The 27633-nt window shown below is 38.6% G+C and overlaps 1 protein-coding gene across 1 annotated transcript; it reads right to left on the bottom strand.

Annotated features, from left to right (window-relative positions):
- LOC109251995 (60S ribosomal protein L26-like) lies at nucleotides 1-27633 on the bottom strand. Its single transcript, XM_053908005.1, has 2 exons — nucleotides 27557-27633; nucleotides 1-493 (listed from the first exon to the last, which is right to left on the bottom strand). Exons 1-2 carry the CDS (start codon nucleotides 27631-27633, stop codon nucleotides 43-45), a joined length of 528 nt encoding a protein of 175 aa, XP_053763980.1. The 3' UTR covers nucleotides 1-42.

Below are 27633 nucleotides of genomic sequence, written 5' to 3'. Positions count from 1 at the left end.
TCATTTTAACAGTTTTTATTTAATGTCGTATGTAAGATTACTTTATTCCTGCACCTTTTTAATTGTTTCTTCCTTATATTTGCCCTTTTCCTTTCCTATTTGGCGAGATTTAGCTTTGCGCTCAAGGATCTTTTTGCAGTCTTTGTCCAGTTTTAGTCTAGTGATGACCACCTTGCTGGGGCGGACGCCCACGTGGACAGTTGTGCCATTTGCCTTCTCTCCCTGTACTTCTTCCATGCAGATGACGTATTTCCTCCTGTAAACCTGGACTACTTTGCCAATTTGCTGACCTTTGTAGTGTCCTCGCACAACCTGTACTTCATCGTCCTTCCGGATGGGCATGGATCGAACGTTGTACTTCTGTTGCAGCTCCTTGAAAAGAGGGGAAGACATAATCTTCCTGCGAATGTGGGAAGGTGCACTGAAATGCCTTTTACGGCTCGTGCTCCGGTCAGAGGCCAAAACGGACTGGCCTTCATATTGGCCGCGGCAGCTCCAGCGATGGCCGCAAAAAGGGAAGAGTTCTTCTCCTTCTCCTTCTTCTCCTCCTCCTCCTCCTCCTCCTCCTCCTTCTCTCCTCCTCCTCCTCCTCCTTCTCCTCCTCCTCCTCCTCCTTTTTTTTTTTTTTTTTTTTCCCCAAAAGGAGGCAGGAGTCACAGTAGTTGAGGATTCAAGCCTGGCAATCGAGTAGCATAGATTGAACCTCAACTCTACTACTTGAATTGAGACCTTTTTTAAAAAAATGTTTTTTAAATGTTTTTATTTATTTTTGAGAGAGAGAGCAAGCAGGGGAGGAGCAGAGAGAGAGGATCTGAAGTGGGCTCCGTTCCGAGAGCCTCATGTGGGGCTTGAACTCACAAACCATGAGATCATGACCTGAGTCAACGTTGGCCGCTTAACCGATTGAACCATTCAGGCACCCCTTGAATTGAGACCTTCAATGGCCTCAGAGGCACACCTGGGTGGCTCAGTCAGTTAAGCGTCTGACTTTGGTTCAGGTCATGATCTCATGGTTCATGAGTTCAAGCCCCGAGTCAGGCTTTGTGCTGACAGCACAGGACCCACCTCAGACCCTCTGTTTCCCTCTCTCTCTCTCTGCCCTACCTCTGCTCCTCACCCCCTCTCTCTCATAAATAAATACACACTTAAATGACCTCAAATTACTCTCTAAGCCTCAGTTTCCTTAACATAAAGTGGAATAACAATAGTACTTTACTGCTTAGGTTTGTTTTTAAGATTCAATGAAAGAATGGATGTAAAATGCATAGCACAGTACCTAGCTCCATGGTAAGTGATAGTTATTGCTGTTATTAGTCTTGCCTGGAGCATGTTCACCCTTCCAATCTTTGTACTAACACAGAAGTCAAAGCAGACACACGGCAATCATAGATCGTACTCCTCCTCAAATTCTCCTAATAATTCAAAGGATAGAGGCAAACACCAGGTATAAATAAAGCACTCCTTTCCTGAAGGAGCCTGAAATCATCAGAAGCTTGAAAAAGTTTGCCAAAATGTCCTTTTTATTTTTACACATTGGGCTTGAGTTTTGGTTTTGGATTAGCTAAATGGAATTTGAACAATGTGTGTAGAACCAATTAATTTTGAACAATGTGTATGGAAATCTTATTCACAAAGGGAGCCATTCTGGTTTTGAAGGACCATTTGATTTATTATTCCATCAACTACACGTGGATAGGAAAATGCCCATGTGACTACCCCCTTATTCTCCAGCTATGCTTCTTAAATCTGGACATTCCAGCTCTATTCAAAATAAGCAACTAGATAGACTATGCATATCCTGATGAAAATATTCTGTAGATAGAGAATACTCAAGAAAAAGTACCCTTGACATGTTTACAGTGACGTCTGATTGAGGTCATTTATTACCCTGGGTAGAGAAGGAGTCAACCCTTTCCTTCCTAACTTTCATACTCCAGTGTTTTTCAACTCAGAAAAATATTCCTAAAATATGTCTTTGATTACTGCTTCTGTCTCAAGTTTTCTTCTTTGGAAGGAACGTGAATAATTCTTCTGTCCAAGTCTCTTTCTTTGTCTTCCATAAATATCTTTTTTAAAAAATTGTATTTTCTTCATTCCTTTCCCCTCATGCTTTTCATAGTGTAAATGTTATCTCCAAATATAGACTTAAATATGATTATATACTGAAGTTCGTAACTTTTCTCATCTCATTCATCTCCATTTTCATATCATCCTGTTATCTTCCATCTTAGATTGTTCCTATATTTTTTCTATGAGAGTTTTTTATGATAATTTTTTTAATGATAAACAGTCTTATTTTTTTATACCCTGCTAAAAATGGCAAACAGATTTCTAGAGTTTTCTTTTTCTGGATCTAATTAGATTATGTTCTGAGGTTTCTTCTTATACTGAGTATACAATTCCTTCTTCCTTGTTCTACAGCATTTTAAAAATAAGCTTTATGCTTTTTCCCCTACTAACTTACAATTGAGTAAGAGATATTTCTACCAACAAATACAGTAAATGGATAGTCTTTGACCTCATTCTTTGTCCTTTTGAATCTGGTTGTGTTCTATTTTCAGATAGCAAAATCTAGCACTCGTTCATTTAGTCTGGCTTGGCTGGACTGAGATACTATAGCCTGCTACTCCCACTGCCAGGCTCTCTAGTAACTAAACAGATGGTATTGTGAAAATCTATAATTTCCTGTATACCTTTTCCCCAGGGTTTATCTTTCTCCAGCTCCACCTACTGTTCTTTACCTGATGGCATTATCTCATTTTGCTGTCCTAATCCCCTCCCTTTATTCCCCACTTCATGCTGACATGGTTAGTGGGAGTTATAGCTGCTGATAATGTAGAAAAAGTAGAATAAATAGGATAGAACAACATTCTGATATCTATCTATCTATCTATCTATCTATCAATTATCTATCTATCTATCTATCTATCAATTATCTATCTATCTATCTATCTATCATTCCTGGAAGATTTGTATTCTCAGTATTCTAGTTGGTAAACTCCTTAACTTTCTTAATAGGGAAAGAAAAGTGGTTAGAAGCTAAACAAAATCTCTTGCTTTCTGTGAAAATACTTTCATGGGTTCTAAGGCTAGGAAATAAAAGATATGTCATCTTCTGCCTTGCTATCTTTGTGATCACTTGTTTTGGGGAAAGCCAGCTGCCTCGTTGTAAATACACTCATTCAGCCCTGTGAAGAAACCTACATTGAGAGGAACCAAGGCCTCCCACCAGCAACTTGCACCAATTTGATAGCCATGTGAATGAATTATTTTTGAAGCAATTTCTCCAGCTCTAGTCCAGTTTAGTCTAGACTTCTTAAGATGACTGTAGCTTCCGCTGACATCTTAACTATTTATGAAAGACCCCAGATTAGACTCTCCCAGGAAATTCACTCCCAAATTCTTGATCCACAGAAATTGATAAATAATAAATGTTTATCTTATTTATTTTTTATGTAAAATTTTAAATTGAGATAAAATTCATATTTCATATAATTTTCCATTTGCGCCATTTTAAAGTATACAGTTCAGTGGTTTTAGTATATTCATGATGTTGCACAGCCATTACCACTGCTTAATTCCAGAATACTTCCATCACCCTCAAAATAAATCCTGTACTTCCTAATTCTTCTCTCTTCCCATCCTCTGACAACCAGTGATTTATTTTCTGTTTTCCTGAATTTGCCTTTTCTGGATATTTCATATCAAATAGATCACATAATATGTGACATTTTGTGTCTGGCTTCTTTTATCTAGCATAATATTTTCAAGCTTTATCATATTGTAGCATGTATCAGCACTTCATTCCTTTTTATGGCTGAATAATATTCCATTGTATGGACATACTGTATTTTGTTTATGCATTCATCATCAGATGATCCATTTAATCACTTGAGTTGTTCCCACCTCGTGGCTACTAAGAATAACGTGGCTATGGACATTGGTATGCAAGTTTTTGTGTGAACACATATTTTCAATTCTCTCAGGTATATGCCTAGGAGTAGAATTGCTGGATCATTTGGTAATGCTACCTTTAACTTTTTGAGAATAAATACTAACAGGTGTTTTAAACTACTAAAATTTTGGGGCAATTTATTATGCAGGAATAGATACCAATTGCCCTTTGTTTAGTACATAGAATAATTGACACAGGTTCTTTTCGTGGCACAGTCCCTTCAAGATTCTGAGAATAGACTGACTCTCAGACACAGTATCCAGTCTTGTTATGATTTTTTTACAGTCCTTTTTGTGTGATTTCATAAGAATTTTTGTTGAAATTTGGGAAAGGCCATGAGTGAGGCTGTGTATTCGTATAAAATGACCACAAATTTAGCAGCTTAAAACTATACACACTTATTATGTCATGGCTCCTGTGCATCAGAGCTTGACTTACCTGGGTCCTCTTCTCAGGGTCTCCCTAAGAAGGTGTCATTTGGGCTGCCTTCTCATCTGGAGGCTCATTTAGGAAAGTATCTGCTTCCAAGCTCAACTGGATTTTTGGCAGAATCCATTCCCTTGTGGTTGTAGGACGAAGGGCTCCAGCGTCTTGTTGGCTATTGCCTGGAGGGTGTACATGGTTCTTAGCAGCTACCTTTACTCCCTTCTCACGTTGACTTCCCAACGTGGCCATTTATTTCACCAGGGCAGCAGGCAGAGTCTCTAGAATGAGTGTGCTAGCAAGGTGGTCTTTAAAAATGTAACCTAGTGTACACAGAAGTGACATCCCATCATCTTTGCCATATTCTGTTGCTTAGAAGCTGGTCACAGGTCCTGCTCACACTTACTGAGAGAGGATTATTCAAGCGTGTGAACACCAGGAAGTAGGGGTCATGGGGGCCTTCCAGAGTCTGTCTTCCATAGGCTGAAAACCAAATACTCACATGTTAAGCAAGATATGGGGAAAAATCTTGGAGATGATCAAATGCTTTTTCATTTTACCTTAACTTGTTTCTAAAAGACTAAATTTATTTGGTGGTACTTTTATGATCTATTTTACTCTCACCTTTAAAAAAAATCTTTATTTTCCAACATTGCTCTAGCTCAAATTTGGAAAAACGAATTGTGATCTAGATCTAACTTTAGTGGCTTTATTGTTTCTATATAGTCATTGTCCTGAAAAATTTATGAGGCAATGTAGGATAAGGCTTACAAACATGGGCTCTGGCATTAGGGAAACCTGGGTTCAGAAAAGTGCTGCTTACTAGCTGTGTCACTTTGGACAAGTTAGCTAACCTTTTGGGCCTCAATTTCTTCATCTGTAACCTAAGTATAATAATAATATTTATCCCATGGGGTTATGAGTATTCAAGGACAGAACACATGTAAAGTGTTTAACATACCACTTTATATATTGTAAGCACTCTATTAATGCAAACTTATAATAATAATGACAATAATTATTATTATTGACCTAAAGAGGAGAGTTTTGAAAAGGAAGGAGCAATAAACAGTTTGGCATAAAGGACAAATATGAAAGGACTCAATAGATTTAGCAACTAGAAGGTTGTTGGTGGTCATGATAAGAGCTGTACCAATGGATGGGGGTGAGGCTGTAGCTGTACTGCCATGCAGGTGTGCAGGGAATGGGAAGTTAGGAAGAGAAAGCAAAAGGAAAGGGCTCTGGCAGGAGGAGAAACTTTGAAGAAGGAAAAATCCAGCAATAGGTACTATATGCCCTTTGTCTCTACACCAATGGTTAACAGGGTGTCACCCTACAAAGGCAGTATATCCAGCAACTTCTCAAAACAACCTGTGCTGGAGATTCAGTCTTTTCCTTCTTTGGATTAGTGCATCTCTAACCCTTTTGTATAGAAAAAATTTTTTTAATGTTTTTATTTTTGAGACAGAGAGAGACAGAGCATGAGCAGGGGAGGGGCAGAAAGAGAGGGAGACACAGAATCTGAAGCAGGCTCCAGGCTCTGAGCTATCAGCACAGAGCCTGATGCAGGGCTCGAACTCACAAACTGTGAGATCATGACCTGAGCTGAAGTCGGAGGCTTACCCGACTGAGCCACCCAGGCACCCCTAGAAAAAAATATTTTTAATCCAGACTTTTATTTCTGGCTTGTCTGTAGTTTGCTAAATTACAACTTTAAATATTTAAAGGTTTCTAGCATACATAGCAAGGTGATGCAACAAAAAAAAAAAAAAAAAGGAGAAGGAGGAGGTGAAGAAAGAGGAGGAGGGGGGAGGGGGAAGAAGGGGATAGAGGAGGAGGAGGAGGAGGAGGAAGAGGACCTGATCTATAAGAGACAGGGGAAATTAGTAAAGAGTTACATATTCCCAGCTGGCATAGAAATGAAATGGTGGAGCTTTTGAGCATGTGGGGGAAATAAAATACAAGCCAAAGGTGGTAGATTTAGAAGTTTTACTGTTGCGTACTAAATTGCACACCAAACCCATTTGGCACATGACCAACTATCAATATAGGCAAAATGCAGAAGCTGATGTTTACATTTTTCCTGAGCTAGTGGGAAGGTTTATCTGTATGGTAATAAGCTGTCCAAGCTGGAACAGGAGGGAAGATGCCTGAGGTTGTAATTTATTATTATTCCATTACCATTGTCCTTCGTGCCAGCAGTCACACTTTACCTAAGATCTTTCCGAATAATTTCAGTTCATCAATCAGAGGGAAGAATAATTCCTCAACATAAAAGCCATGAGCTCAATGCTGTGCCTTTACCCTAAATGGACATTGGAAACAGCACATGATGCAGTATTTGGACATGTATATAGCCAAGGAGATCCTTATTTCTTCCCCTTGAGGGTGCTAATAGAAACTTCAATAAAGTGTTGCCAAGAGGAAGTAGAAAGGACCTGGACTGGAATCACAACGTCCAATAATAAATCCTCACTCCATTACTTACTGTGTGAATTAAGGGCACTTCATGCCCTCTCTAAACCCCATTTTCTCAGCTGTGAAATGGAGTAGTTATGTCATTTGCACGAATTGTTGTACAAATGAGATGAGATGCTGGTGGTCTGGCATGTTGAAGGTTCAATAAATTCCTCCTGGATTTGGATTCCTAGCCCATCTCTACTTTCTATTCGATAAATATTTTGCATTCTTCCTGTGAATGTGACCTGTGTAATAACCTCTCAGTTCCATCCCCAAAGTGGAGAGTAGTGAGTTACCCGTTCACAGTTACTGCCATAGTTGTATGGCAGAACGTGAATGGGGAAGTGTGGTGTGGTGAGGTGACGTGACTTCACTGCCCTAGAAATTAGGACCCATAGTTGTGTCTTGAACTCACTGAATGACCTTGAAAATGACATAGAGTCTCTGAGCCTACTTCGTGATTTGTAAATTATGCCCATGGGGCAGGGGGTAGTGTGGAATAAAACATCTGAGTTTTTTTCTGTCTTGAATATTCCTGATCTAGATCAGAAAGTTCTTTCCATACTGGGGCTATTGAGTCATACTTTTTACTCATGGTAATTCATTAAGAAGCATTATCATCAGTCATTATTATTACCAGGAACTCTAAATGATTCCCATGGAAGAATTTAGCAGATAATGAAATCACTTGCAATAAATAAGTTTGCTAACTAAAATGTGGTGCAGTCCTATGAAGAAGATAATTTGTTTATTATAATTATAATGTATTAAAAGAAAGTTATTATAATTCAGTTCCAGAATTGTATGTACATGAATATTTGTTGATTTAACAAATAAATGGATTCTTTCATTGTATACAAGCCACCTATACAACAGGGTCAAACAGGAGCATGAACTATTTGGACGTCAGGGAAAACGTGGAAGGGGCTGTGTTCTGATCACTTGCCACTTGCCATTCTGTGATGTTGTTTGGTACTTCTGTCCTAAAATATACCTTTGCCTTCAAGGATCCTGCAGGCTAATTTCAGCAGCTGGGAACCTGCCCAGGCTATCACTGGCTTTAAGAAACGCTGCCGCAGGCGGTCACCAGGAGGCATCGGTCTCCAAACCTAGGGGGAGCGTGCAGTGGCATGACCCCAGCCCCAGAAGGGAGCTTAATGGAAACTGAGAAGTCATAGTTACAGATTCAAATATTTTTGTCAGAATAAATGTGGGACTTGTTTAAAAGTTGTATATACACAGAAAAGAGTTACCTTGACCACACAGGGATCAATGCTGATACTATTCAGGACCAACTATTGACACAGATTAGCAGGCACATTACATATAAGGGGTCGTTATGTTCCGAGGTGCTCAAAGCATCAGCCCAACCAAGGAGTCCTCCTATATGGCCATTAACTTCACAGGTTTTGCAGTCAGCCAGACCCAGATTCAATTCCTACTGCTACTTATTAGTTGTGCAACTTTGGGCAGGTTTTCTCTTCTATAAAATGAAGATAAAAACAGTTTTTACTACACCTATGGTGAATGTGTGAATTAAATGAGATAAGGCATATTATATGCTTTGTAAAGTGCTTTCCATGCTGTAAGCCCTGAAATATTATACCTATTTATTATAAATATGTTATTGTTATTGATAATGAAAATCAAGGCCCAGCAAAAGTTGCCCTAGGTCAGACAACTAACAACTGGCAGGGCCACTGTGGGCACCCAGGTCTATCTGCCTGTGGTTATAACCACACTGCTGCAAAAGAGAAAGGAGTATGCTTACTCTAAGGGCACCAACAGCAAAGACAGAACTTGCTGACTAATGCTGTGTGGACAGTCGATTCTGGGCAGGATCTTGTCACTCCTGGACAGAAGGAAGTGGGAGTCAATCAGAGCTACAACAACTGTTCCACATTTGTTCCCACAGGCTACTGGAAAGACCTAAGCCTGGGCCTCAGGGGCACCCCCGGAACCAGGCAAACCTAAGCTGACCTACTTGTGAACTGGAGTTAAAATTTAACAAAATGAATAGCAAGCAGTGCAACAAGTATAACTTTTTTTATATAACTTCTCTTTTGTCTTCCTCTATGCTCCTGTCATACCCCATGTCCACACAGTGTACCCTGAGAGGCAATCTCCTTCCAAATCCCAAATTGGGAGTGGGGCACAAACCTCTCTGGTTTTCCTTTTCCCAAACTTTCTGGAGTTTTCTTTTGCATAGCCTTTAAGTTGCCACTCAGAAACAAAGGTCAGAAGGGAAAGCCAGGGCCCCGAGCACTTCACCTCTTGCCTTTCTTTTCTTCTTTTGGTAAAATACTTTTTATTTTCTATTCCTGTCTTACAGGAACTTCCCTTGGGTCACCTCTGCATCCACTCTGCCAATAGCTTAGAGGAAAGCTTTATTTTCAGACATGGAAACATTGCTTCTTATATGTAAAAAAGGATATTTTAGAATTTATAAAAAATATTTCTCTCTGCAATGTCTGGTTTTCAAGACTGTCTTGCTATGGAATTAGAAAAAAAGACATTTGAAGATATAGTACAAAGCTGTAGTAATCAAAGCAGTATGATGCTGCACAAAAACAGATATATAGATAAATGGAACAGAATAGAGAGCCCAGAAATAAACCTACACTTATATGTTCAATTAATCTATGACAAAAGAGGCAAGAGTATACAATGGGGAAAAGACAGTCTCCTTAACAAATGGTGCTGGGAAATCTGGACAGCTACGTGCAAAAGAATGAAAGTGGGTCACCCTTAAAAAAAAAAAGAAAGTGGATCACCCTTTTATGCTATAAACAAAAAACCCCTCAAAATGTATTAAAGATCTAAATGTGAGACCTAAAACCATAAAACTCCTAGAAGAAAACATTAGCAGTAATTTCTTTGACATCAGCCATAGCAATATTTTCTAGATATGTCTTCTCAGGCAAAGGAAACAAAAGCAAAATTAAACTATTGGAACTATACCAAATAAAAAGCTTTTTCACAGTGAAGGAAACCATCAACAAAACAGAAGACAATGTACTGAATGGGAGAAGATACTTGCAAAGTATATATCCTATAAGAGGTTACTATCCAAAATATATAAAGAACTTCTACAACTCAACACCAAACAAAAAAATCCAACTAAAAAATGGACAGGGGGGACGCCTGGATGGCTCAGTCAGTTGAACACTTGAGTTACTCTCAGGTCATGATCCCAGGGTCATAGGTTTAAGTTCTGTGTCAGGCTCTACACTGGGTTCCATGTTGAGCATCAAAACCTGTGTGAGATTCCCTCTCTGTCTCTGTCTCTGTCTCTGTCTCTGTCTCTGTCTCTGTCTCTCTCTCCCCCACCAGATAAAAAATTAAAAAAAAATTGGACTGAAGACTTGAGTAGGTATTTTCCCAAAGAAGACATACAGATGGCCAACAAACACATGAAAAGATGCTCAACACCACTAATCATCAGGGAAATGCAAATGAAAACCACAATGAGATATCACCTCACACCTGACAGAATGGCTAAGATCACAAACACAAGGAATAACAAGTGTTGGCAAGGATGTGGAGAAAAAGGAATCCTTGTACACTGTTGGTGGGAATGCAAACCGGTGCAGCCACTATGGAAAACGGTATGGAAATTCCTCGAAAAATTAAAAATAGAACTACCATATGATTGAGTAATTCCACTACTGGCTTTTTACCCAAAGAAAACAAAAGCCCTAATTTGAAAAGATACATGCACCCCTATGTTTATGACAGCATTATTTACAATAGCCAAGATATGAAAGCAACCAAGTGTCCATCCACAGATGAATTGATAAAGAAGAAATTATATATAATGGAAGATTACTTAGCCATAAAAAAGAATGAAATCTTGCCACTTGCAACAACGTGGATGAAACTAGAGGGTGTAACGCTAAGTGAAATAAGTCAGTCAAAGAAAGACAAATACCATATAATTTCATTCATATGTGGAATTTAAGAAACACAGCAGATGAACATAGGGGAAGGTAAGGAAAAATAAGATAAAAACAGAGAGGGAGACAAACCATAAGAGTCTTTTAAATACAGGGAACAAACTGAGAGTTTCTGGAGGGGAGGTGGGGGGGGGGGATGGGCTAAATGGGTGATGGGCATTAAGGAGGGCACTTGTTGGGATGAGCACTGGGGGGTGTTATGTGTATGTGATGAATCACTAGGTCCTACTCCTGAAACAATACTACATTGTATGTTAACTAACTTGAATTAAAATAAAATAAAATAAAAACCAGACCCTTAAATACAGAGAACAGACTGGTGGTTGCCAGAGGGGAGGTGAGTTGGGCAAGTGGGTGAAATAGACAAAGGGAGTTAAGAGTACACTTATCTAGGGGCACGTGGGTGGCTCAGTCTATTAAACATCTGACTTTGGCTCAGTCATGATCTCACATTTGTGAGTTCAAGTTGTGGGTTTGAGCCGTGTCAGCCTCTACGTGACAGCTCAGAACCTGGAGCCCACTTCAGATTCTGTGTCTCTTTTTCTCTGCCCATCCCCCACTTGTGCTCGCTCGCTCTCTCGCTCTCTCTCTCTCTCTCAAAAAAAAAAAAATGAACACTAAAAATGAAAGAGAACACTTACCTTGATGAGCAGTGAGAATGGTATAGAATGTTTGAATCATTATATTATATACCTGAAACTAATATTGTTGCAGACTGTGAGTCTGGAGTTCTCTCTTGTCCGGGAAAAGAGCAGACATAGGATTGAATATGAGAGGGGCTAATGTCCAGGAGGAGACAAGAACCCTGAACAGAGATTTTTGTCTCTGTATTTACTGTGCTCTCAAGATCTTACACATATGGTGAATGTGAAGAAAACAATCAGATAGCAATCGTTAACTTTTGTGTGTAAGAAGCAAAGGGTCTGGGAGGCAAGTGGAGATTGTGATCAAAGTACAATAGTATATTGGTGTCTGATGGAAAGTAATTTCCTGCAGGTGATATAACAAGTTACTCATGGTTCCATTACAATATCTCGCTAGCTAGCCTTGGGCACTTTTACCCCAAGGCGGGGGGGCAGCTTTCCACCCTAAGCTTTTTTCTAACCCATTTATGTAAGTATAAGGAATTCTTGAACCTCTTTCCCCACATAATATAACACTTTATAATTAATTATACTTAATAAAAAAATAAAATGTTACTTTGCAAAACTTTTTCTGATTAAAAAAAAGACATTTGTTTGAGTTGGTGCTGATCTTCTCCTTCCCTAGTACAGCATGATTCTTGGCTTATCTTTAAGGCAGATGACATGCATGGGAAAGAAATAACTCCTGGGTTAATAAAAAATTATGGAAATAAATGAAGATATTTTAAAAATATTATCTCCATGATACTAGTGAAGACCCACAGTTATGCCATTAGGATAGATCTTTCATTCATTCATTCATTCATAATTATTTATAGAAAGCCAACATGGGCCAGGCACTGAGGATAGCAATACACTAAACTTTCCCACTTTTCACAGCCCAGAGAATAACACTGATATCATCTACACATATAATTGTCTGATTTTCATAGAGCCTTGGAGGAGTCTCATGGAAAATTAGTTAGTGTTTTTCTGGACTGTCTGTGATGAAAATAAAGATATTTGCTCTTTGAGAGAACATTTCATCAAGCCTTCTGTTCAGGGGTAGTTTATCCCAACCATGTCTGCATCTTGTATTCATTATTTATTGTTGTTTAACAATTTACCACAACATTTAGCAGATTAAGACAGCAAGCATTTATTATTGCACAATCTCTGTTGGTCAGGAATTTGGGAGCAGCTTAGCTGGTACGTTAGCCCAGGGTTTCTCATAAAGTTGCAGTCAAGCTGTCAGCTGGAGCTGCAGTCACCTCAAGACTTGACTGGGGCTGAAAACCTGCTTCCGAATTCACTAACATGATTATTATCAGACCTTAGTATATCTGCTTCTACGCTTATTCATGTGATCCTCTCCACCAGTCTACCTTACAACATGGCAGATGGCTCCCCCAGGGAGGGAGTGGCCAAGATGGAAGACGCAGTCTTTTTATAACCTTGTATCAGTATTGACATCCTATCACTTCTGCTGTAGTCTTTGTGTTAGGAGCAAGTCAATAAATTCAGTCCACACTCTAGGGCTTGAGATTACCCCAGCGTGTGAATATCAGAAGTGGAGATTATTGGGTATCATCCTAGAGACTGTCTGGTACAACCTTCTTCATATGTCTCTTGGGTTACAGGTCAGAGGATAGAGTTTGATTATTTTTCCCAATTCTTTGGCATAAATGGTCACAGGCATTTGATGAAGTGTTTCACACACTGTGCCTTTTTCTCAAATGAATTTAGGCAAAATGGCCATCATGGTGATGGCTTTCAGGTTTGCAGTGACTTGGAGGGCATTTCCTGCTAAGGCAGTTTCTTGTCATCATTTGCCCTCTGTTTGCTGTTGAGAGAGCATCTTAGGATATGACCATGGAATTTCAAATGAATGGCTAATGGGATGAATGAGAGATACAGGAGATTTTCCCTGTGATGACTCATGTCTTGGCATTTCAGGATTTGTTTTAACTGCAAAAGCACTTGAACTCATTGGATCACAGAATTAAGTGTCAAGATATTTGGATTTGAACTTGGGCCCTGCCTCTAACTAGCTTTTCACATGGGACAAGTTACTTTACCTCTCAAAGATTTCATTTGTTTAGAAAAGAAAAGTTTAAACTGAGTGGTATCTAAGGGCTCTTCCAGCTCTAATGGGCTGTGCTTTATTCACAGATGTTTTTCTTCTTCAGGAGCTTTGTGTGGAGCTAGGTAAATGGTCTTGCTGCAATATTATTCTGTTGCATAAATTGTTGGGATTGCATAGATTGCTATTATTTGGCAATTCTCTAGTTTCACTTTTTGGAAACTGCTAAGACACAGTCCCAAAAATTTTGTATAGGAAAACAGCCAACATTTATTGACATACTACTACATGCCAGTCACTATGTTAAGTACTTTATAGGCTTTCTTATTTGGGCCAATAATCCTATGAGGTAGATATCTTTTTATCCATAGTTTATAGAAGGAACTGAGAATTAAGAGAGTGATTTGTCAAGATCACAAGCTACTAAATGAGCAGGGCCAAAGTTCTAATGGTAGGTCTGTCTGGCTCAAAACCAGGCTGTTGGCTTCTAGGTTATCTATTTTATGCACCAGTTCATTGGGTGGGGCCTATCAGTCAAGGACCCAAGACCCTGAACAATGAAGCTTTTCAAAGTATTCCTGGCAGTGTGATATTTTAGGAATGCAAAACAATCCTTGGGAATTAACAATTATTATTTTTTAATAACTTTTTAGTGTTTATTTTTTTTTTGAGAGAGAGAGAGAGAGAGAGACCGAGGAAGGGGTGGAGAGAGACAGAAACACAGAATCCAAAGCAGACTCCAGGCTCTGAGCTGTCAGCACAGAGCCCAATGCAGGGCTCAAACCCACGAACTGTAAGTCAGATGCTTAACTGACTGAGCCACCCAGGCACCCCAGGAAGGAGCAATTATTATTTCCAGAATAAGCCAACGATGTAAAGCTGTGACTTAAAAGGAAGCAAGTCCTATGAGCAGGTATCATTTTCTGACATGACCTCTAAATATGTGGTGTTGGACAGAGATGTCCAGGAAACTTTGTGCTGCTTCCCACCCACACCCTCCCCTGTGATTTTTTAATCCTTTGTCAATGTACACGTATTTGAAAACCTCTCCTGTGTTTTTGGTTAGTAAGAGAGTTGCAAAATGGAAATGCTTCTCTTGGCCCTTCCGCCCTACTAAAGGGATGTTTCTTGTTGCCAGAGGTCTTTCAGAGCGGCAGGACTTTGAGGCTGTTTGGGGGTTTTGTTTTCTTTGTTTGTTTTCTCCTTTAGGCTTTTAGTCACACAACTACAGCTTAGAATTGAATTTGAGTCACAGCACACTGAAGAATAGTGTGCAAGAACTCCACTGGGAGCCCCCTGGCAAAGGATGTGTCTAGTCCCTGGTTCTTCTCAGTTCAGCCTGATGCTGCTACACAAACCAGTTCCTGCCATGGGCTGATGAGAAGACATCAATCACTTTTCAGTGGCTCTTGTTCCTAAGTGGCTGTTTTGGAAGGGAGCCCTTTGGAGTTGGAAGAAATACTATTTTATGTAGCCATTTTTTTAGCTGTTGCTATAAGGAAAATTTCCACCAACGTGAAGAAACCATTCCAAAGGTTTTACTACATGGGAATGGCTGTCCTTGAATAATCAAAACTGTAAAGTAACAAGGCATAATCACTACCATTTGTGGAGAATTTTGTGGGAGATTTGCATATTATCTAAGTAAATTCTTTCATGAAGTTTGAGTGATAGATATTATTATTTCCATCATATAGATGATATATAGAGTTTAAGAGACTCATCCAAAGTTGCAATTCCTGTAACCACGAGAGCCAACCTAGAACCTAGAATCTTTCAGATTCCAAACCCACTGTTTTAGGCAACTATGCAAAGTACCTGCAAATAAGTTAGAACCTTCTTTGATGTGAACCCCAGAAACCTGAACCCCTGTTCATCCACTTAGGATGGGATCGGCACTTAAATTTTTCATTTCCTGAATTTGTAGCATCGACCAAATTTTAGCTTGAATAGTTAAATTATTTAAAAAGAACAAACATTTGCAAAACACTTTAAAAGTACTCATTTACAAAATTGATAGAATATGGAATCATAAAACTCCCAGGTTAGAAGGGATCTCAGAAGTAATAGAGCCTTCTCTCCGCATCCTCATCCTTCTCGTTCCCACTCGCTCATTTAAACGGTCTTTTTTCTTGGCAGAGCACTCTTAGTTTATAAGGTTCTGTGCCTTTAAGACATTTCACAGCTTGGGCGGCTTCCTCATTCAGTTTCTACTTCCCTCAAAATCAGACCAAAATGGTGTAGGCTAATTACTAGTGAGTCTCAGCACATCCTCCTGGGGAGCAAAGTTTATGCAATAGCAAGAATGCCTTAAATCCTTCTATATTTACTTTCCTCTGGAGAGCTTGTACTACTTCCTTATTTGTGTATTCTTCCAACTTCTTTGACTAGAGCTGCACTATCCCATGAGGTCACCATTAACTACATCAGGCTACTGAGCACTTGAAATGTGGCTAGTGAGCATTGAAAGGAGATGTATGTGTAAAATATACACTAGATTCTGAAGCCTTGGTACCAAAAAAAAAAAAAAAAGAAGAATTTATGTCATTAATAATTATTTTATATTGGTTAAATGTTAAAATAATATTTTGGATACATTGGGTTAAATATGTTCTTAATATTAATTTCACCTGTTTCTTTTAGTTTTTAAAATATTTTTTAAAATGACATAAGTCACTCACATTTTATTCCTATTAGACAGTGTTAGACAAGAGCATAGATTAAATAGCAAAGGAGGTGTAACTAGAGGTGTTGATTGGGTTCCAGTCTTGGAAGGTCTTTAAAGAACTTTTATGAATCACTCTAAGTGTGCCAAGTATTGCCCACAGCTTACAGAAATACAGTGTCTTAACTCACGATTCATGACTTCTATATTACATGGTAAATATAACTTAACATGTTAATATCCACAATTGTTTGAACCAGTCACCTTTTCTAGTTCTTTGCTTGTGTTTTATGAAGTAGTTAGTTAGTAGTTAGAAAAAGCTACCAAGAATGGAGGTGAGGGAGGAAGAGGGCACAGTTCTGCAAGGGAATTAGGAGACAATTGTAACTTTCATCTAAAAGTGATGAAAAGAATGGGACACCTGAGTGGCTCAGTTGGTTAAGCGTCTGACTTCGGCTCAGGTCATGATCTCACGGTTTGTGAGTTTGAGCCCAACATCAGGTTCTGTGTTGACAGCTCAGAGCCTGGAGGCTGCTTTGGATTCTGTGTCTCCCTCTCTCTCTCTGCCCCTCCTCTATTTGTGCTCTCTCTCTCCCTCAGAAATAATAAATGAATAAACTTAAAAAAATAATAAAAGTGATGAAAAGGAAGGCACCAAGCCATTAACCCAGGGTGTGCTCTCTGGCAGGCCTTTGGCAAGCCGCATAACACCTACTTAAGTGGGTCACAGCCTGATTGTTAATTTCCATTCATGGGGTTTGTTTCCTTTTCTGGTGTCTCAGTTAGCTCCAAGGTGATACTTTAAATAGTTGTGAAGGCATCTGTAGAGGTAGTCAAAGTTTCCAAAGGGGTCATCATTAACTTCCTTTGTCAGTATTTCTCCACTTTCTGATGAGTCTTCAGCAGAATCTGAGCTATTCTCTTGGAATCCAACCAGCAAGCTGTTATCAAAATTCTCCAGCCACTCCTGGATACCAATGCCAATGAACTGGAAAGAATTGTGTAGGAGGAAATGCCAGCCTTGCTGAGTCAGGCAACTTCTTCAACCCAAAGTTGACTGGTAATTATCGTGACTGTGTTCCTGGGACCACAGGAAGTATAGTCAGCCCTGATCCGGCTCCATCGGATTTGCTCAGTATGGGGAAAAGCACTGTCCAGGGTAGTGAAATGTTCCAACTCCATGCAGAGAAGAACCAGTAGAGTCGAGCCAGCAGTCAGGCTGTATGCAGGCAGCAGATGTGGTTATGAGCTCTCTTAATTCTGGAGTTCCTTTGGTATGATCAGATTGTGTGAGAAGAGAGAGAATAAAAGTTGAGGGTGACAAAGCCTGGGTCACTCTCAAACTCATGTTTTCAGTTCAGATGTAGTCTGCATAAGGGTGAGCAGTCCAGTTGGAATAGTCCCCAAAGTGACTCTACTTTGGAAGTTTAGTTGAAATGGGGCTTTGGAGTTAAACAAATTGGAGTTGAGCAATGATTCTGCAAGTTAACAGTTGCATGATCTTGGCCAAATCACGTCACCCCCGCTAAGTTTCAATTTTCTCATCTGTAAAGTGGGCATATACTATCTCCCTTCCAGGGTTGTCGTCAAGCTTACTTGAGATGTATATATAAAAACACCTGGCATCCAGCACAAAGAATGCAATGAATCATCCTGACCTCTCCTCTTTAGTGTGTTTTATTGTTAAAGCCTTAATATAAATAGATATCTCCCTTGTGAACTCGAATTCCAACCTTTGGCAATGATCATACTTACTCTAGTTTTTTTGTTTTGTTTTATTTTAAGCTACTTGACTTTGGAGATTGTCCAATTCGAATGATGATGATGATGGTGAAACAGTAATTTTTTATTCAGCACCTGCCAAAGGCTTGGCCTTATGTTAAGTGCTTTTCATATATAATCTTATAAAATCATCATAATAACTCTGTGAGGCAGGTACTATTATCCCCATTTATAGGTGAAGAATGAGGTTAAGAAAGATTAAGTGGCTTTCTCAAGGTTATGAAACTAGGTAGAAGACCTGGGATTTAAACCTAAGTGAGATGGACTCCAATGCTATCATTCTTTTTTTTTTTTTAAGTATTTATTTATTTATTTATTTATTTATTTATTTATTTATGTATTTATTTGAGAAGGAGAGAGAGACAGAGAGAGAGAGAATCCCAAACAGGCTCCACTTGGTCAGCATGGAGCCCGACTCAGGGTTTGCACTCATGAACTGTGAGATGATGACCTTAGCCGAAATCAAGGTCAGATGCTTAGCTGAGTGAGCCACCCAAACCCCCCACCATTTCCAATTTTAAATATCTTAAGTAGTTTAAGCATATCTAATATTTTATTGAAAAAAATTTTAATTAAAAGACAATTAGGAAATATTTTAGTGAAAGAAAATTTAATGTTTGGGAATTTATAGACATGAAAGCTTGTTTGTGTTATTTTAAGATTCTAAATGTTACTTTTGTTTTGTATAAGAGCTCAAAAATTATGTAATGTCCACCTGCTCCCATATCACAAAATATGAGGGTATTAGATAAATAAGAGAAATTTGAGAATATGAAAAATAAAAGACAATCCAGAAATTGGAGTAGACAAAGCTATTTCTGAGGCCAAAGAAATAATACTTCAGATAAATAAAGAGACAAACCACTGAGCATTTTTCATGGCAAGGTTGGGGAGGGCTTCTATCTATTGAGATGACATCATGCAAGGCTGTTATTTGCTGCTGCCCAGAGGGTCCTATTAGAATTATTTTTCTTGGGTTTTGCTCAAAAGAACGAATGTCATTCTAATGCCAATATTGTCAAATGCCATTGATTGTTTGGATTCACTTTTCTAAAACTTGCTCTTTCCTTCGTAAGTAAAGGTATGTCTTTCTAGAATATTAAAGTCCTAATTTAAGTAATGATGAGATTATTCAGAATAAGTAAAGCCTCTTTGAGCAATTGGCTTATCAATGTAATTCACATTAACTGTCTCAGAGGAAAATTAGTAAATCTCATGTTGGTACAATAAGCATCATCTCCTTTATTAAACTTGGTAAAGGCTATTTTTAAATAAAAAGAAGAGTCATTTTTTCCCTTTATCAATCTCATTTACTGAAACAGCCCCTGTCAAAGCCATCAGTGACCTGGACATTGCTTAATCTATGGCTTTACTTGAACCTCTCAGAACTGTTGTTCATGCTTCCTTCTTGGAACCCTTCCCTCATTTGGCTTGAGACATCAGTTTCTCTTGGTTCTCCTTCTATTCTGGCTGGTCAGGCCCTCTTTATCTACTGACTGCTAAGTGTTAAGACCCTTCAGAGTTTAGCCTAAAGCCTTTTTAATTGTCTTTATTAACTTCATAGGTAATGCCATCCCCAGTCTCTTAGCTTTGAAAGCATCTACATACCCATAATTCAGAAATTTAAATTTCTAGCCTAGACCTCTTTCCTAAATTACAAGCTCATAGCCAACCATCTCCTCAAACTTGAATTCATTTGAATATCTATTAGGGATCTCAACAACATCCTTGATTGCTCCACTGACAAACCTCTCCTTGTATAGCTTTGCACATCTCAGAAAATGCTATCTCTGTCCAGTTGCCCAGGCAAAAAAATTACTTCCAGTCTTCCTCTATACCCCACATCCATCAGTACATCCTATTGGTTTTACCAATACACTGTATATAAAACACTGTATATAAAAAATCTGAACTTTTCACCAACTTCACTGCTATTTTCTTGGTCCGAGTGTGTATCATGCTTCGCCCCCTCACCTGAATTATTTCAGCAACTTCCCAACTGGATTCTTTCTTCCTCCCCACCTTCCCCACCACATCTGTTTTCACATAGAGACCAGAGCCTTTAATGGCTCCTCATTCAGAGTAAGATCTGAAGACAAGATGACCTACAAGGCTCTCCATGACTTTACCCTCAGCTCCCTCTCTCACTCCATGTTTTTAATCTCTTGCTCCCTGTTCCCCTTGTACACACTGTGTTCCAGCTTACCCACAATTTCCCAGAACAACTACCTCTCACTTTTCAGAGTTATTTGCCCAAATATTATCATCTTAGAAAGATCTTATTCGACAACTCTTTCCCTCATCCCTGGCATTCCTATATCCTTTATTCTGCCTTATTTTTCCTCTATAACACTTTTCACCACCTGACATGTATCTGTTCACTTATTTATTTGTTTATTTTTGGTCTCCCAATTATTTGAGATTCAAGGACTGGCAGACTATATAATTCCAACTGTACCTCCCATTGAAGGAAATTAAAAAAGCTGAAACACACACACACACACTTTCATGCAAGCATTGGAGACCAAATGAGATAGTAAGAAATTAGAACAAGGAAATGATTAGAGTTCAAAAAGGTGAACCAAAGGAGGACTTACTGGTAGTCAAAAGGAAACTGAAAGGGAGAGCTACACTGAGAACTTGAGAAATGACCCACACTGTATTTTGGAACCCTAGGGCTGACATTTGGCAAACCACTGGAAGCAGCTGAGACATAGAACAAAGGTTTTGAGAACTCAGTTGCATGAAGGTTTGAGGATTGGTATTCTACCGCCTCAAAGACAGAGAGGCCCTACTGTAATATCTGTTCCTCTTGAGACACTCAAAGGCCACAACCTGGAAGCATGGGGTTTTTCCAGCCTGCAAAAAAACCCTCAAAGCTTTGTCCCAGACTGCTAAAGTACTGGGTATTTTGCAGAGAAAAAAGGATAGTTTGTTGGGTCTCACACTATCACTAAATATAATTTTCATTTGTCCAGCCAACAATCAAATATTATAAGGCAGACGAAGATTTAAGAGAAATGGAAAATACTATAATTCCAGACCACCTCTCCATTTAGCATATGAAAAGATACTCAACATCATCAGTTGTCAGGGACATGCACATTAAAACCAATACAACATATCACTACCCATCAAATAAAAAATTAAAAAAGCAACTTATAACACACAGAGTGCTAGTGAGAAGACAGACCAATTGGAACTCACATGCATCACTGGTAGGGATACAAAATGTATACCCACTTTAAGAAAACAGTTTGGCAGTTATTAAAAAGTTAAACATATACTTACCAGATGACCTGGCAATTCCACTTCTAGATATTTATTTACTCAAGAGAAAATAAGATGTATATCCACACAAAAACCTGTTCATAAATGTTTAAGTGGCTTTATTCATAATTGGAAAAAATCATAAACATTTATCAATTGGCAAATGAATGAACAAATTGCTATGAACACACAATGGATTACTAGTCAGGAGTATTTACAAGGAGAATCACTTTTTAAAAAAAATGATGTTTTTTGAAACATAGTTTAAAAACTATGTTTTTGACCCTTTCAGAACTGGTGTGACATTTCAGTCACCTCTGTGGTTGGCTGATGAAACACGGGAGCTCTTAAGAGGGAGAGGATGATAAACTTTTAACTCGGGGCAGAGCGGGCAGCCCTATCACTTACATTTCTCCCTTCCCTGTGGCCCTCTCAGTACCTCATCTGACTTCATGCTTTTTCCAGATGTTCCTGCTGTCTGTCACCTGTGGTTGGGCTCAGGGCCCCCTCCCACCCCCCATGGGTGGGGGCCGCCCCCCCCCCCTCCGCCACCCATGATACAGCCAGACAGCCAAGGATGTTTTCACAGGAAGGGCATTTGCTGCGGACTTAGCTGCTTCACTAATTTGGCCAGTGTTTCACATTACCCACAGAAGGAAAGAGAAATAGACTTGTAGCTTGAGGGTAGGACCTTGTTCTACGGTTCTTGTAGCAACCCAGCATTGCCAAGTGCAGAACCTTATACATGGTGGGTGCGCAATACACATTTGCTTTGTGTACAGATTTGGTTTCTTTTTAAGATACTAACGTTAGTTCCTAGTATCCGCAAGTGTACTGAATGCTATACTAGAATTGCTGTGGCAGGAGCCATACTTAATTCATTGGAAGAGAAACAATAACCTTGATGTCCTCAGTTTTTGAATATTAGCTATGTGATATATTTTTATTCATTCATGTATTCAACAAATATTTATTGAATGCCTACTATGTTCTAGATTCTATGCCAAATTATTTAGATTAATGGGATGTGTATCCAAGAACAAAAATTAATTGTTAATTACAAATTTCAAAGATCTTGGTCTTTGCATACTTTGCTTCCTAGAGAATTTATTTTTTGCTTTCATTGTTTTCCCCTGTAAGGAAGCAGACGTTTTTATGTACAGATGCCCTAGAAGAGTGATGAGCAACTATGTTTTCTGTTCCAGTATACTTGGAGGATTTGGTTCATTTCCATGAGTAATAGTAGCTCTCCTGGGGAGAGCTTACTACATAAAGGAAGGATTGTTGGGGATGGGAGTGAAGTATCAGAATTCAGGAGAGTTGGGGGCACATGTGCGGCTCCAAATCATCTATCCACCCTCCTTTTGCCACATTATGACCAACAGCTGTTTTAGTATCTGTTTTGTCCAGAGGAAAGATGTTTCCCATTTACTTCCTTTTTCTTAACAAGAAAGATTCTATTGTTTGACTTTCATGTTCTTGCTGCTTCAAGTTTTCATTGAACAGTAACTGTATTCAGGATGTTAAAGATACACAGTTAAGTTTTCTCTATTGGTCTGTTGTTGCTACCTGTAGTTTGTTTCTATCCTCCCTCTCTCCCTCTCCCTCTCCCTCCCAGAATACAAGCCCTTCTTTCTTCCTATGTTTTGATGATTTTGATTTTATTTTGTTTTGTTTAGCCTTGAGTATTGACATTGATTTTTATAAATTATTGGTGGGAATAAGCAGGAATGAAACGTTGTTTCATTTGTTTGGAGACTTGCATACGGACAATCAAATCATGTTCAGTTTTACTTGATGCTAAGGGGTGACTGAATCATTTGGGATGTTTTGTATTCAGTAAGTATTTCACTTGAAAAATAGTTTCAGTGTTTTTTAATGTTCATTTATTTGTGTGAGAGAGAGAGAGGGAGAGAGAGAGGGAGACAGAGGATGTGAAGCAGGCTTGTGCTGAGAGCAGAGAGTTTGATGTGGGTCTCGAAGTCATGAACTGTGAGATCATAATCTGAGCTGAAGTTGGATGCTTAGCCGACTGAGCCATCCAGGCACCCCCAAAAAATAGTTTCAGTTTTAGTTTCAGTTTAAAATTCATGAGTTTTTATTGCTATTGCTGTTATTAAAAACATGTTTCTTTTTCTAAAAATTTTTTAAAAATGTATTTATTTTGAGAGAGTGAGGGCAGCGGAAGGGCAGAGAGAGAGAGAGAGAGAGAGAATCCCAAGCAGGCTCTGTCCACACTATCAGCATAGAGCCCGACATGGGGCTAGAACCCACAGACTGTGAAACCATGACCTGAGCTGAAACCAAGAGTCAGATGCATGACTGACACACCCAGACACACCTTAAAACATGTTTCTTATGTATGACTAAGCATAAAAAAGTTGTCACATGTAAATTTAAAATACAAATTGCTTGTATTATACATTCATCAGTTAGCCATCCCAAAATATTCAAAAAATAATCTGAAAGTGCTCCAATTTACATATCCTAAAGCCAATGTAGTTTTTCATACGTCTTTGCCCTGAGTTGAATAGGATAATTTTAAATCATTTATTTCCATATACAGAAATAAAACCTGACTTAAAAACTATATTCAACCTACACGTGAATATTTATAAACCATGATTTGGAGAGATTAAATTCTATTTATGGATTAATAACTCCACTCTAATGGACAATATTTATATTTTAAATAGAATTTTTCAATAAAGAAAAATTTTGAGAAATAAGGTTGCTGAGAATAACAGAAGAATCCCCAGAAGAATTCTCATGAATTCTTGCTATGAATTCCCATTTGCAAAGCACACATGCGCGCACACACACACACACACACACCAATCGCCTTTTTAAAAAAACCTAAATAACTGCTTTGCTTAAAGAGTATTTCTATTATTAACTATTACTACCACATGATTTTTAAAAAGTGATCTGTATGTCTTTTGATTTAAACACATATTATTAATTTCCTAAGGGAAACAAAGAAAAAGAGAAGCAATTCTTAATATAATTGTTAAGCACAACAGAACAAGAAGAAAAGGAATCAAGAAAAAGTGGGAATATTATTTCTTCAAGTACAAGAAGTGAGAAAAAAGTGTCTTAAGACACAAAGCCACTCAACCGTGGATTCCAATTTTCAACAGACATCTGAGTAATACGCCGTATCTCGTGTCTGTGATTGTCTTTGTATTGAGTCATTGCAATATAGTCTGCTACTCATACATTCTGTCAACCACACAGTTACTATGGCCTGGTAACCAGAAAACCAGGGTGGTCAGCCTGTTGGTGTCACCCTGAAGTGGTGGTATGAAGGTGACCTCACTGTGATCCACTGGGATGTCTTCCACAAGTTCATTTCCAGATTTCTGTGTCTTTTAGATACACAGGAATCATTTTAAGACTCCTAATTCCCCCCATATCATCCTGGTTCTTGGTATCCATTGGGAAGTGGAGATAATAAGTGGCAAGTTTGGGACATGGGTCATCTTTGGATGAGGGTCTTTGAATCAATAAGTGTTCTCTTTAGCTTTTTGGTAAGGCCAGTTGATGTCCTTTCTGTGTCACTTGTCATCAGAGAAGAGATCTGATTAGGATCTGATTAGGATCTGATTAGGACTGCGGAAAACTTTTTGTCAATCTCTTCATTGCCCCCTTGGGGCAACCCTCCTCCAGCATCAGCAGTTTGATAGGCATTGTGTGTGTGTGTGTGTGTGTGTGTGTGTGTGCGTGTGTGTGTGTGTTTTAAATACTATTAATCAAGTGATTTCAACTGTAGCTTATCTTTTCATATTTTGCTAATTTTACTTTCGTACTAATTTTACTTTTAGAAAGACATAATAATGTAAAGAAAACTGTGCAACATACTAAATATAAGTATATGCAATGTAAGTGGCAGAGTGGCCCCAGGGGAGTTTAGATTCTGATACAATGAATTTAGCTCATGTTCTATCTCAGCCAGGCTTTCAGGCAGGGAGGTGAGATATGGTGAGTGGGAAAGAAAGGAAGTCAACAGACTGCCCTATTATCTCAGGAAATGGGAAGGCAAAAAATGGGTTTCTACATTCTCATTATTTTCTAGGCCCAATATCCCTGGGTAAAATGGAGCCAGTTAATCAGAAGATGTCTGGAAGCACTACTGCTATTCCAGAAACTGCAGCCCAGGAATGTTTAAACTGGAGTGGGTTACTGCCACCAGGTAGCAGCAAACTGTAGTTAGGACTAGATAGGATTTGGGTCCCCATACTGGACCTTAACTCCAGGTAGGGGTCATTTCATTAACCTCACAGTAAAGGAAACTCACATCTTGGACCACTGAAATTTTTTGGACTTTACTTATAATATTAAGGTCAAGTTTTACAGAATATGTAATATATATATTACATATATATTATATAACATATATAATATATATATATTGCTTTGCATCTTATTTTGCACCCACTAACATGTCTTGAAAAGCTTTCCATAGTAGTATACATAGATCAATGGTTTTTAATGGTTGCATTGTATCCCATTACATAAGTGTGCCATAATTTATTTGACTCACCTAATGAAAAATAAGATTTTTTCCCCCTGCCTTTGTGGTCGTTTTTGCTATTATTACAAATAATGTTTATGAGCATTCTTGGATATATATCTTCTGACATTTGAAAGTATATCTGTAGGGCAAATTCCTAGAAATGGGCTAAAGATTATGTACTCAATAGAGCCCACTAACAGAAGGATGAGATTTGAAGCCACAGGAGTTGACTAGAAGGAGCTGTGGTCAGAGCCTCAGGAAGCATTATGTATAAAGTATGGGAAAGAAAGGTACCTGCTAGTAAGTACACATTACATTGAATTGAGAACAAAGTTAGAAATGTTGAGAGAAGTGACAGACCAGAAGTTAATGATATCATGGAAATTGTCTTCTATGGTTTTTGCCTACAGGAGTAGAAAGTATCTTTTGGGGGGAGGGGGGAGAAAAAAAGAAAAAAAAGAAGACAACTGAGATACTCATTGATTGACAGGGACTTAGTTAAACCAGTTCTGGCATAGAATAGTCATGTAACAGTCACATAATAGAATATTATTCAGCTATTAAAAGTAGAAAATGTTCACAATATATTAAGCAGTAAAGCCAGGTTTCAGAACTTTAAAAACAGTATGACATCAGGAGAGAATGTTAGCTGCCTGCCAAATAGCCTACTTCTTTGAATCAAGGGACTCTTTTGTTTAGCTAAGCACAATGTCACTCAGCTAAAAGGTGTATTCCCTGCCTGCCTTGCAAGAATGTGGCCATATGACTAAATTCTGGTCAATGAGGTATAATCAGAAGCTTCCTTAAAAAGGACAGTTGTATCCTTATTCCTCACCTTTTCCAATCAGCTGCTTGGAATGTAATGGCTGAAATTTGGACCGTTTTGTACCATGAAGATAAGAATCACACTGTAGGGACAATAGAATGAGAAAATGGAAGGTGTCAGGTTCTTGATGACTATGAAGCCACCATATTAGTTCTGGAATACCTACCTCCTGTTTTGTTTTTGTTTTTGTGTTTGTGTTTTTGTTTTTGTTGTTGTTATCTTGTGAGAGAGAAATGAACATTTATTTCATTCAATTGTATTTTTAAGAGTCTCTGGAAATATGGCCTTTTGTAGCAACATGGATGGAACTGGAGAGTGTTATGCTAAGTGAAATAAGTCATACAGAGAAAGACAGATACCATATGTTTTCACTCCTATGTGGATCCTGAAACTTAACAGAAAACCATGGGGGAGGGGAAGGAGAAAAAAAATGTTAGAGAGGGAAGGAGGCAAACCATGAGAGACTCTTAAAAACTGAGAATAAACTGAGGGTTGAAGGGGCTGGGAAGGAGAGGAAAGTGGGTGATGGGCATTGAGGAGGGCACCTGTTGGGATGAGCACTGGGTGTTGTATGGAAACCAATTTGACAATAAATTTCATATAAAAAAAAAGAGTCTCTGCTATATATAGCCAAATCTAATCCTAACTGGTACAGATCCCATTTGTGTTTAAAGATTAAATATGTTCACACATGCACACACACACTTGTATAGCACAAATATATGTGTGTGTGTGTGTGTGTGTGTGTGTGTGTGTAAACCATATATGTATAAAGTATCTGTAAGTGTATAGAATAAACTGGTAACAGTATTTATCTCTAGGGGTATGGGATTATAAACAGGAGATATGAGGGGGCTATTAATTCCTTTGTATTATATGAATTTTAGCCACAAACATGTATTCAAGAAAAATTAAGATATTTCTATTTTTATGAAGAAAAGAAAATAGCTCTTGACTGGTAACTCCTTAAAATCAAATCACTGGCTGACTTCCTTACCTTTCACTGTCTCCTCGAAGGAGTGCCATTACTATCCTGTCGGTCTCCCGTCTACTCTTCAATGCTTCCAGCTTCAT

The sequence above is a fragment of the Panthera pardus genome, unplaced genomic scaffold (assembly GCF_024362965.1).
Source record: "Panthera pardus isolate Hobbes unplaced genomic scaffold, ASM2436296v1 HiC_scaffold_20, whole genome shotgun sequence".
Classification (NCBI taxonomy): Eukaryota; Metazoa; Chordata; class Mammalia; order Carnivora; family Felidae; genus Panthera; species Panthera pardus.
The sequence above is the reverse complement of the archived record's forward strand: the minus strand, read 5'-3'. Positions and strand labels throughout refer to the sequence as shown.